Source organism: Stegodyphus dumicola, chromosome 10 (assembly GCF_044657685.1).
Source record: "Stegodyphus dumicola isolate Sdum_Otavi_A_Nest chromosome 10, ASM4465768v1".
NCBI lineage: Eukaryota > Metazoa > Arthropoda > Arachnida > Araneae > Eresidae > Stegodyphus > Stegodyphus dumicola.
In genome coordinates this window covers 116,135,493-116,149,099 of record NC_140777.1, presented here as the reverse complement: position 1 = coordinate 116,149,099, position 13,607 = coordinate 116,135,493, and the positions used below count along the sequence as shown (strand labels likewise).

Sequence of the window (13,607 nt, the reverse complement as noted above, 5' to 3'; positions counted from 1 at the left end):
ATTAAATACATCGGTTAATTTTTGCCGAATGGAAGTCAAAGTTCTTTTAATTTTATTTTTTCATAACGAGCATAAAACTTTCTTAAATATAAATATAGGAGACAGGAGACCGCATTAAAAGTTAGATTTCGCTGTTTGTCGAAAGTCACTTTTTTTTTTAAATTCGAAATTGCTAAAACATGAATATTTTTGTCATTTAAAATACTTATGTAATTGGATATATGTGGAAAGACGAATGATTTCGAAAATAAAAGCTGGATAAAAACTAAAGCCGAGTAAGCGGATACAAGATGATCGTAGAAAACGTTCCTCGCTATATGAACACCTAGCAGTTTTATATGTATACATATAGTATGAATTTTCACGTACGTTACGGTAAGGGGTTCGTGGATTTGGAGTGAATAAAAACGACACTACTTGATTAAGTATCAAAACACACTTTATTGGTCAGTAACATTCAAGACAGCTCCAAAATTCCGTTTTATAGACGTCGAAGATCTACTATAAACACGCTGGAACAATCAGCGACACAGCCTTCAGGTTATCAGGCTATAACGGTCGAGACAGCTTTACTGCAAAGCACCAGAGTACAGCTCCCGACTCTGCTCGGTCGTTCTCCACGTACTCTCGAGACTCTCCACGCTACAACTCGCAATGCACTCGACAATACACAGCTCTCGACTCCTCGGTTCAGTCGTTCCTGGAGCTTAACACATTGTAAGATCAAACTCTACGATGCACTAATTAGCGATACACTAAGAGACTCTCTCGATGCACTGGATGACCAACTCAGCACTAGACTAGGCACTCACTGATTGACTATCAACTCTTTAGACGAGACATTAACTAACCCTCCTCGTACCAGCGGGGTTTATATAGCTTTTGGCTTGTGTTCGAGAACATTCCGGGCTAAAAGAGTAAGAATTCGTTCCAAAAAGTTCTCCATCCGTCTATGGCACATCGCCAATTTTGCCGCCAAATGGACGATTTTTCACCACATGGGGCAACAATGCCTTCCCTAGCTATTTTATGGCAACCCTAAATCTGCTTTGCGGGGAAGCTATCTCACCGCGCCTGGGCATTTCGTATATATATAGATACACACACACACGTTTGGCACTGCCGATTGCTATAAAAAAGGGGAAGTTCATAACTAGATGTTATAGCAATCCCATATACAAAATTTCAACTTTCTGCAGCTAATTGTTTTGAGTAATGCGAGATACATATGCACATATACGTACGAAAATACGTGTGTACAGATGTCACGAAAAACGTCCCTATTGAATCCATTTAAAATCCATTTTAGGAACAAGAGTCTTTTATTCTGTCCGTACATACAGACGTCACGCAAAAAATGGATGGAAATTTCGACCGTTCTGGAACAAAATGGATATTTCCTTTGAAATATGATACCCAAAATTGTTCAGGATAACTAATTAAAAATGAATTATCAGAAAATTCAATATCTGCATTAGCTAAATAGTGAATTTTTAAACCATGAGCAAACATATTATTTCCTTGATGTTCAAGAACTGATAATTAACACTTTGACTGGCACTTTTTTTTTCATCTGCTTATGAAGACCTGCATTTAAATAGCTTCTGTTAGACAAATTCATGTAATATTTTAAGCACTATTTTCCTACACTTCCGTTCTTTAAGATGATATTTATATTATTAAAGAAAGAAAGAAAAATATATTTAATATAATCCAAGTAACAAAAAACATCATGAACAGATAATAGGGCCGTACCTAAAGACTTGGGAACCCCGGCGCAACAGATGATTAATAGGGCCCTCTCTTTATTGTTTCTCCCTATCTTAACCACTTTTTCCTTTACTTATGGGTGATCGTTTTCTTAAGAATTAAAGTAGCTTTTTAATCGAATGAAATATTTTTCGACAAATATCTAGTTGGTGAGTGATTACGGTACTGTAAATATTTGTAACATTTTAATTATTTTTATTTTTCTGTATTGTTGTAGTATTTTATATTCTTTAATTTATTTATAGTTTTTAGAATGGTTATTTTGGTTTTTATCTAATTAATGGTTTTTTATTTCATTGTTTATTTGCTGCACAGAATTGTAAATCTTTTAATTCTGAGTGTAATAGCTTTGGAATGGTGAAAATAGCTCAATTAGAAGGCGAGATAAGGGCAATTTCGTTCACAAGGCGCCTTGACAAAAAAAACTTTTGTCGCGATGTCGAAGATATTTTGCATCTCAAACTTTATCAATTGAGAACAAGCTGAACTGCGAGCCTTTTGGTTCCCATACTGCTTCGCTATTTTTAAATTGTTAGAAACCAGTCACAAGAGAAAATCACGCAAAATCTTTGCAGAAATTCTTTAAATTTCCCTTTTATACTCAATGTTCCTCTAGAAATTAAATAATTAATTAAGATAAACGTAGATTAATTTAGATAACTATTAATCTCTTGAAATAAATAAATAAACTAACTAAAATAAACTTGGATATCTATTAAATACACTTAGATAAACTCCAATTAGATCATTTCTCCGCTTGAAGAGAAATTATTAGAAAGTGAAAATATAAATATCGTTAGCGAAATCTAATATTTAGATTTTTAGAATAAAATATCCAATATAAAAATTCGATACATTTGTATTCTTCTCACTCAGGGCTCTCTTAAGCTCGGGACTCTGGTGGTAGTTTCGACCTTCGGGATAAAGATGGTCATGCCACTCAGGAGGTCTCAAATGTAACCTAGCATACAGCTAGGAAAACGACAGACTACATCGGCATAGGCAATTTTACTTTCTAATGCAACGACTGTTAAATACTGCGGAATCCTATCCCCCTCCAGAGGAAATTTCACTGCTCCGGAAAGACACTGTCTAACACTGTAAGGTAAACAAATAATTAAATTGTAATAAAATGTTCACAGTAAAACTCAAGCGGAGTTGAAATCATATAAAAAGGGATGAAAAAGTACAGTTAACCCTTGCCGATCGCGTACTTGGCCGGACGCGATTTCGCCTATGCGCTTTATTTTAATTGTTACCATTCAATTCGCCCAACGCAAGAATATCATTCATAGGCGTTCAACATTCGTACATCAACACTGAATGCTTGCTAATATCAGTTCTGGTCAGAAGTTATCAACAATTTTAAAGGATTTTCATCGAATGAAAATGAAGGCAAAGAAATTGTTAGAGTATAAATGCAGTTGGCTTTGAAAAATTTTCACATATGAAAGAGAGAGGAGTCAAAGAATTAATAGGGAAGTGTGCAATGACGAACTGGATGTTCTTATAAAACAGCCGACAGTGAAAGCTGCGATAATAAAGACGAAAAAGCACCTTTAACTTTCAAGAAGTTAAACGAATTGTCTGAAAAGCATAGGAATTGTCTGTTTCGAATGAAAGGAAACTGATGTATATGAAGAAAGAGATGTACACTTTATGAAGCACTGGAAAATTTTGCACCCCGAACCCCAAACTTTTAAAGAGTTACGTGAATTATTTTCCCAAGTTAAAATCAAAAACTTCTAAGAAAATTATAATTGTATCAAGTGCTTAAAAAAGTTAATTGCAGTTAAAAAAAACCTTCAATTAAAATTTGTTCCGTTTTCCCCTTTCAGTTACAACAGCACATATTTTCTTAATATGAATTGCGCTCAACACATTTTTTCAATAGAAAATTACTTTTGCAGTAGGTAATGACGTAACCTCCGTGTTCGACAAAGATTTATTGTATCATTGAAGAGTAGGGAAAACAGAACATTTCCTTAACTACACTTATTAATTACAACAATAATTTATATGTTAACAAAGGTATAAATATCACACATTTATGGAATATAATAAAGCTCGTATATACATCTTTATACAGCACACTAAAACAAAAGTTTTTAATTTTACTTTTACCTGCTATTTAGGATGCACTACTTTAATCAAACAACCCTGGAGAAGGTGGAATGATATTCTAACACGTGATGAATAAGGAAAATGGATAAAAAATTTTGAGTAGCACTGTTTTAATGAAAATCAATAATATCCTTCTAACCCTGAATCTTGTATTGTAAATGTGAAGCAAACAAACATCAGATTTGAGCATTATTTTCAAATACACATCTGGTTTTCCTAATCGTTTCAAGATAACTAAATCATTAGCAATCCGAAATAATCAAACCATCAGCAGCAATCACCTCTTTGCACTGATCTAAAGGACTACTAAGATGTACTACTAAAGTATTTACTCATAAATACTGCAAGTAGATCTCGCCGATAAAAAGTTTTCAATTGGAATGGAAGCGTTCAGCAAGAGATCTGTTAACTACATCATCAAAAATTAATTTCATGTAAAAATACTGTGCCTCATGAAAGAAATATTGCACGTGAAACCTTAGAGGAAAAACATTTCTTTATCTCAACTTCATATTAAAGTCATTAAACTTGTAGGATTTTATGTTAATTAACCAGTTATTATAAGCTGAACCTTTACTTATTCTTCCTGTAGTCTTCATCAGAATCCAAATTAGTCGTTTTTATTCAAGCCGAAAGTTTAATGCTGTAGGGTTAGATATTCTGGCAGCCTCGCCTTGCTGTTACGTACTCTGCCAAAGTTATTACCGCTTAAAGCATCCTGCCAGCAGACTTTTAAAATATGCACCTTAATTACCTCGAGCCAGCTTACTTAATCTATTATGTAGACTCAGACTACTAATACCTTATGTTAATTTAATCAGGGATCAAAAATCCATCAAAAACTCACTCTTTTGCAAAAAAATCGAAGCACCATGAAGGAAGAGGTTGTTTTTGATGAAACTGAATATGTGTATAGTTCATACACGGATAATAAAATGATTAAAAAGCTCAAGGTCATAGTACCTGTTCACGGATCACAATCACCCATTAAGTGTTCAAATTAGTAGTTGGTCGAACCGCTCCTGGCGACAATGCATGCTTGAATTCGTCGAGGCAAGGAGTGGTAGAGGTTCCTAATGTCAATCTGCCAGGCATTCATCAGTTGTCTCTTCAGATATGCGATATTTTGAGGTGCCCGAATCTAGCGGCCTACCATGTCCCAGACATGTTCGATTGGTGAAAGGTCTGATGAACTTGCTGTCAAAGGAAGAGTATCAACCATACAGATATGCGAGCGGTATGTGGCCTGGCATTATCTTCTTGGAAAATGGCCCCAGGATGACGTGCCATGCAGGGTAATGCAACCAGCCGCAGGATGGTATCAATATATCGTTGAGCTGTTAAAGACGTACGGAGGATGACTAAAGATGATCTGCTGTCATAAGAAATTGCGCCCTACACCATCACACCTGGGGTTATGGCTGTATGCCTTTGTAAAACAAAGGCTGATTGGAACAGCTGGCACCGTCCTCTCCAGACGCGAACACGGTGGTCATTTGCTTCAAGAGTGAAGCGGAATTCATCGCTGAACACTATACGATGCCAATCTGACGGCAGCCATGATGATCGGCTGCGACACCACTCCAGACGACACCGCCGATGTTTTGGGGTCAAAGCCAAACGTCTTAAAGGCCACTGTGAGCGTAACCCGCCTCAGACAAGCGCCGTGAGATGGTGGACGGTACCATAGGAGGTAGAGACGTGGTTGTAGTGCGTTGAATAGTCGACAATGATACCGTTGGGCGGTTCGGATCTGGCGAAGAATCATCTTGCCTCGTATTTGTGCTCCTTGGCCTTCCAGAGCCTTCATTTCGTCGGCAATTTCCTTGTAGCAAGCATTGCTGCCAAAATCTTTGCACTGCAGTGTCTGTACACTGCAGGTGGCGGCCTATTACTCAGTATGACCAGCCAGCTTCACGCAACCCTACAATACGACTACGTTCGAAGTCGTTTAGTTGTCTGTAAAGTCTTCGATATCGTCGTAATGGCATCTTTAGTTGCTTCTTTACGGAATTACAATGGCAGCAACGAAAAAAAGATAAATTTTCCTCCTCTGTTACTGGTTTTATACTTTGCGAATTGCAAACTAGAAATGCGTGCTATGATCGCAATTCCTGTTCATTTGCCTTGAAATTTTGATCATTTGCATGTTCGATCAAGATGCTTTTGCATACCAAATTTCGTCACGATCGCAAAAGTCCTTCTTGGTGCTTCGATGTTTTGCAAATGAGTGTATAAGCACGTGCTTAGGGCATCAAGGAAAGGGGGCACCACGAAAAAACAAAGGTCTGAGGGTGTTCAGAAAAAAAAAGGGCACCAAAATATTTCCCATTGCCGGTTTTACCATGGAATGCATGGTGCAGTTAAACCAAAACCAAGAAAAAAGGAATGAAGAAAAACATATGATGGGGCACCATAATCTTTTAAGTGCTTAAGGACTCTGAAGCTCTTAATTAGGCTCTGACGCAAGTGGCAGAGGTTCAACTGTTAAAAGTTAAATAATAAGGTTATTTTAACCTTCTTATGTCTTTGTCAGTTCAGACTAAAGCGATAACTCTTCCAATCTAGTAGAGTCTGCAGAACAATGAGACAAGCTTAGAGCAGAACCCTACAAACTCTCGACGAAAGCTGTGTATGAAAGGATACGGATTTTTCACAGGAATTTCTTTTCACAAGTGAGTTAGTTCTTTAAGTATAGACAGGTGAGAGCGAAAATTAAAGTTATATTTTAGTATTGCAAAATTTATAACAAAATGCGTTTCGTCACGTATAACATGAATACGAGTCAGCTCCCTTAAAATGTAATCTATAGAGGGATCCCTCTGCTCTGGCGCATAGCTCTCGCATTCATTCTCGTAATTTACATAATCTTAATCCTTTTTTCCGTAACGCGAAAATACTCTTGGGGTTTCTCTGAGTTCTCAGAAAAGGTATACTATAGTAACTTTTTCGGTGACCGAGAAGTGGCTACTTGGCTATCGTAAAAGTGAACTTTTGTATAGAGAGGGTTACCAATACTTGGATTTGACATTACAAAAAAATTACATAACACTTTCATTTGCAAAGAGATTTTTACTTACAAGATCTGTTGTTTGTGTAGCGCTTTCACTTGCAAAACTTAAAGTTTGTGTGGATGCTTTCCTTGTACGGTTGGCAGTTTGTCTTGAGATTTGCTTTTCAAGCTTTGTTGTTTGCGAGGTGGTGTCTCTTGCATGAGTAGATGTTTGACTATCATTTTTACTAGCAGGAAATGATGTTTGCGTGCCTCTTTCTCTTGTAAGAACTGATGTTTGCGCAGTATTTTCCGTTGTACAAATTGTTGTTTGTGTGGTATTTTCATTAAATTCTGGTGTGTAAGGCTTAAACTCGGAATTTGCAGTTCTTCTTTTGATGTTTTTAATCTTGCAAAAATTTGGTAATTCTCGAGCGTTACAATTTAGAATATTTAAAATAATGCTTGTTATTTCACAGTCACTGAAAAAGGATGGGAAAGTTTTCACGACTTCCAGAAACTCATCTCTTTGTAAGCACATTATTTCTATGGCGGAAAGCAATCTTTCTCTCTCGACGGAATTTTGATTATAGTCGTTCCGCTGAAGCCATTCAATTGCAGCGCGCAAAAGATAAGCTTCGCTACTGATGTTCATATCACGCAGTTGGAATATACAAAGTGCTGTCTCAAAATTAGAGTGCATAAAAGAAACAGAATTCAAGACTGCTTCGGTATCTTTAGCTACGATCTTCAGACATTTCTGTCGAGTTTCTTCTTGTCTCATAAAGAGCGCAGTTTCCAGAACTTCACACACATTTTCTGCGTTGATGTGAATTTGTTGTAAATTTGAAAAGGACAGATCTTCTAATGGTTTTATACCGAATTTCACTGATGCTTGCCAAGCTTGTTGAAGGCCAGTCGCAGTGTAATTGATTAGATCTCCAAAATAAACGTACCTGTTAAAATTCAAATAAGTTAATCAAGGAATTAAAAAATAAAACCATAAAAAATAAGTAATTCTGATTAAAATAAAACTAAAGAACATAACTGGAAAGTTAATTAAATTTGTGTATTTTAGTTAGCTTTTTCAAGTAACTTTTTTTATGAACACATTTAACTCTTACAGAAACTGTGATTCCATTAGGAATGATATTACTTTCCTTACTAATTTTGATTTATTTTATTAAACGCTTCCATAAGAAAATTGCTTCAAAGAATTACTGTTTTCAGTTTGCGGATTTTATGTCCTGGCAAAATGGAAAATATTGCCATTCGACACGTTAGAAGACTAGTTCGTAAGCGATCTAGTGCAGTAATAAATGTATTGAATAATCAAATCTTTATGAAATAAAGGCATACGTCTCCAGGTCTTATTGATTTATGACTAAATAACACCACAGATTATCTAATATTGTTAAACAAACAGCTCATTTTAGATATAATATTTTATATTCTATAGCATTAACTGCTGGGCAATTAACTTTTAAACTATCAGGTCTAGTACATCTACCTAACTTAAAATTGTTTTAGGCATGAAGGTAAAACCTGCATGTCAAGAACAATCTATAATCCTGTGTTGTTTACATTTTGTAAATGTCTTTATTTAAATTTTTGAACTTTAATGATAAATCCTTCAAGGTCTGTGATTTTCAGATTTGTAACTGTAATCTGAAATTTTGAGATTGCAAATTATTTAATATTTTTTTTTAAATTCTTTAGCTTTTTCTTAAGCCATATCTAATTGCTTTTAATTTCAAAAATACTGTTTTTTTAATAGCAACTGAAACTTGCCCAGTGATCAAAATGCATAATGACATTCAGCTGATCGGAAATGAATTTAAATCAGTTTCGTAGCCAGCATCATGTTCATAAATTCCTTTCTGTAGCCTGTGGAAGATTTAAAATAATAAAAATAATTTTAATCAGCTATAAACTTTCTAATGCATTTATATTTTGATGATTTTTGACAGCATACTGTAACACATATTTTAGTGAAGATTTTTTTATAATACACCTATCCCTCGATTTACACGGTAGATAGGTTCCATACAAAATCGTACGGAAATCGCTGTAAACCGAAATCTTGGATTTTGCTATGTAAAACCGTGTAAAACGAAAAACACGTTAAATATGCATAATTTAGTTATTTAATTACAGAAAACAGAAGTAAGACACCTTACAATAAATAAAGTTATATTTCGTTCCTAAAATAACAAATATATGCAGCTAATAGAAATACATATTTAATTTATTTTACATTAGGAAAATATACGATCATTCAAAAAATTATTTCATGAACAAAAAATCAAATTATTCAAAAAATTATTTATTTCAAAAAATTATTATTTCAAAAAATTATTCTTTTCTTCTTAATTGGTATGATGTCACTTTCATCATTTGAGCGTTCTTGATGAGATTCTGCTTCATGGTTGACGAATTCGGGAAATCTCGGATCGACAAGACTTGAGTAGTGAAATCCGTAATTAACAATTGCCTAGGTTCTTTTTCCTAATCTTTGTAAACAGCCTCATATTGATTTAAGCACTTACTAAGCTCCCGTTGGAATCCGAGAGCTCGTTCAACATTCGTGTCATATTGTAAAGAATCATTACCTAATTTTCTTTCCAATTCAAGTCCTACGCTAATGACTCTTACTGTGAACGCAACTGGTTCAGATTGCTCTTCATCAGAATTAATGTCTTCATCATGTTTACTGGTTTTATGAATCATATTAACTAACTCATCCTCGTTTAGTTCTTTATTAGCCATTATTTCTTTAATATCTGCCTGAGCTAAATTCCCAAAACCTTCTCCTCCTATAGTTTGGGCCAATTTAGTGATCTGAGAATATTCATGCTCTAAAGGTAATCTATCTTTCTCATCTTTAGCAGCATCCAGCCATATTGATTTCCAGCATGCGTTCAGCGTTGATTGTTTAATCTCAGTATATGACAGTCCAACATGCTAAACACAATCTTGTAAATTTCTTTGTGTAAGATTGTAAATTTCTTACAAGCATCCATAAGAGTAAGAGATTCATCATTCTCCATTTGTTTTAAAATATACCTGAAGGCTTGCTTGATATACAATGCCTTAAAAGTTGAAATTATTCCTTCATCTAACGGCTGTAATAAGAAAGTTGCATTCTTTGGTAAAAAGACTTTTCATTTTCGTGTTGTAAATATTGAGTATGACAGATGCATTATCAATTAATAGAAGAGCCTTAAAAGGCAATCCCTTTCTATTTAAATAATTTTTGACATTTGGAGCAAACATGTTATAAAACCATTCATTGAAAGCTATGGCAGTGACTTTGATATGATCACGCTTTTTTATTAGCCATCCAATAAACGGGAAGGTTATTCCTTTAAATGAGCAAGGTGTTTTTGATCTGTTAATAACCAATTGTTTTGTTCTGTTTCCATATCGACATCTAAAAGTAAACACCGATACAGAAACAGACACTGGTGAAGCCGTAATTAACTAACTACCAAACTGAAAACAAACTCTTAAGAGTTAGTTAATTTCAATATTTTTCGTGATCGTACAAGTGAAATTATCTGCATTGCGTTGTGTAAATGCATCCGGGACCGTGCCGTGAGAGGCTCGGATAAACAAGAGGTAAAATGCAATATACATATAAGGAAACACATAAATAGATATAAGGAAAACAATGAAAAAAGATTTCCAGATTAAAATACATGTTTATTCAAATTCCTCAACAATTAAAATTAAATTTCACATTCTTGGTAATCGATACTCAATTTTCTTATTTCAGTTACACATGTGAACTAATCAATTTATATCATTTACACATTTAAATCAAGGATTTACAAATTTCATTTTTTTTTCAATTAACTTAATGAAATTAGTCTCAGAATTCACTTTATGACCCATTAAATTTAACTTTAACCAGAACTACTGCAGTACATCCTAGGATGGAAAAAAAAACCACATTATCTGAAATTCAACATCTATACTAAGGATGATTTCACAAGAAACAAACTATATTTTTACAGCACAATTAACTTAAGATTTTCCTGTTTGTCTCGGTCAATTAAGAAGGGGAAAGGGGAGACAATTTTCAACCATTTAGGATTAATTTAGAGATTCAATTTAAGTATGAAGTCCAAATTCCTAAAAGTTCATAGAAAAAATTGATAACAATAATAATAATAATAATAAATTATCTGTTATTTAGAAGACTTGAAAAGGGCCTTGGAAAGACTGGTGCGACCTCGCTTTCACGGAATAACCACATCCCTTGGAAGAAAACTAAAACGATGTGAACGCCTGCAACTAGTGTCCGTGGCAGAAACGTTTTCACACTGGAAACAAGAGAACAGCTTGCATCGCACGGCTGTCGGCCTAGACTCTCAGCTCCACCAAGGAAAACGTAGACAATAAAGCTAGGCATTTTAGAGAACGGCTAAAGCAGGTTTTTCATCAGTCCACGCTAAACAAATTCCTTCCATCGGTTGCCCTTCGATGTTCAGAGGACATCTTCCTGGCTTTGCATAGCTCATTTCTCGCATTTTTGGCGAAACACGCGTCCGGGTAACTGATTTTTCCATCGAGGAAAATTTTCCACACTGGAAGTCACATCTCTGGGGAAAAGGTAGCTATTAAGTTAAGAAACCAACGGAACGCTGGAGCAGACTTTCATTCTTCTACGATATTGAAAAAAAGAAGTTCACGATGATTTCAAGTTCGTTTCAACAACAGGAAACGAAAATTTAGTTCACACAAGCTGGCGAGAGAATATTAGTCGCTCCCTGCTCCTTTTGCAGATGACCTCCCGTAATACATGTCTAATTCCACCAGATCAAAACTGAAAAAATACAAGACTACAGTCTATAATTCAGATCTTTCATTTTCCAGGAGAATTCGTTCATTTACCTTTCATTCTCGCATTTTAGCGAGACGCGCGGCCGGGGAGCATATTTGCCGCTCCCCGCAGGAAGCAAATCTAGCAGGCCTCTACATTTTGTTCTTTTTTTTTTTTTTTTTTTTTTTTTTTTTTTTTTTTTTTTTTACCGTTCATCCCAAGAGCAAGTTCAAAGTCCAAGTCTTAGTCAAAAAGTGATTCAAACTCGAATTCTTCTTCGTCTCCTTCATAAACACGGGCTCCCATAACGGCTTCATTTATCGCCCCCTATTTGGGACTAAAATCTACGTCTCAACCCCTAAATGACAAAAATAAGGGTGATCACACATGCGCGCCCCTCTTCACTTAGCCAAAGACTGGACCCTCCACCCCGATCGCCAAACCCAGATGACTTAAGTGGCAACCTCTGACCCCTCCTCTCACGTACTTCCTATCCTAAACAGGGGCGTAGCTAGAGGGGGGCAAGCGGCGGCGGGGCAACAATTAGTTACAATTAGAATCCAAGGGGCGTCAAACTGATGTTACAACATTTTAGAATTAAATGTTTTCTATCCTTGGCAAGCAGTAGGGCGCGCGAAATCTTCAGTTGTCCCTGGGCGCTGAAAACCCTAGCTCAGGACTTAGAAGAGAAGGGCTAGCTCATAGAGTTTTTCCCTCTGAAGCAGAAAGTGAGAAGTGATGACGTAGTCATGATGACACTGAGCGCGCAGATGCAATTCACAGCTTGAAAATTAGCGATTTTGAACCAGCGTTTGAAATGAGCTGTGTGTGAAAGATAGCTATAAATTGGAAGAGACAATGTTACTGCTTTATGCATTTTAGACTGAACCATTAAAAAATTTAATAATACTTATTCAATTTTAAAATAATAGATAAAATGTGCTACTCTTTTAACATAAAGTTCCGTGGGTTTTTTTCAATTTTTATTTGCAGGTTTTTTATTTAATGAACGTTTATTGCTAATCATTTCTTTATCTGCATGTGAACTGAGAGAATTTTTATACTGCTTCTAAGCAGTATCTAAGTAGTATTTCTAGCAGCTATTTAAATTTACTCAAAAAACAATTTTACATTGACATAGTTTTAAACATATATGACATATATGGCAACATTTCTGCTAACCTACGTTTGATTTTTTGCCTAATTGTAAATTTTACATTGTTATAATTCTCTTCCGATTCAATATAATAATTTTTTTAAATAATTTTGTAATTTATACTTATATCTATATTACAATTAAATAAATGTATGTAAGATTGTTACCTTAATTTTGACAAAACAGCTTTACTCAGAGTACCTAATACAGTTATTTAATTTTTTAAAAGTGTGAGTAAAGGAAGCAAGTCTTTTTATGCCAATTACTTTAATGTTTTATACTATTATATTTTATCTAGAATGCTAATTCAGCACAAAATCTAATCAACAATTAGTTACAAAGGATACAATAAGAATAACTTTAACAAGTACTTAACAAAATTAGTTTGTTAAATACTTGTTATTCTTGTTGGTACTATTCATAATACCGAAGATATTATCGATTAACTCATAGAAGTCAGATACTTTTTGATTTCCTGTGGGGTACAGTATACATTTTGCGGTACTTTTTGAAAATAATGTTTTCTCTGGAGCGACTTTTTGCCTCTCGTTTTCCTTGACCATTAAATAATTCGGTTTTAGTTTGTGACATAATTTGATTTCTTCTCAATCTCTTTTTAAAACCTCTTTAATAATAACAAAATTTAAAACAGTTCCATCTTCTAAAACAAATCCTTTACCTAAAACGTGGTTTCTCAGTAATTTGAGGCAGAGCGCGAAATGAGACCTCTGATTAAA

The 13,607-nt window shown here is 34.8% G+C and overlaps 1 protein-coding gene across 3 annotated transcripts in view; it reads right to left on the bottom strand.

Moving 5' to 3' along the window:
* LOC118199392 (uncharacterized) overlaps positions 1-13,607 on the bottom strand; it is a 61,384-nt gene that overhangs the window by 35,773 nt on the left and 12,004 nt on the right. For all 3 annotated transcript variants that reach the window (XM_035371238.2, XM_035371239.2, XM_035371240.2), the window contains one exon: positions 6,975-7,842. In XM_035371238.2, the coding sequence (XP_035227129.2) occupies positions 6,975-7,842 (868 nt within the window). The remainder of the gene's footprint in view (positions 1-6,974; positions 7,843-13,607) is intronic.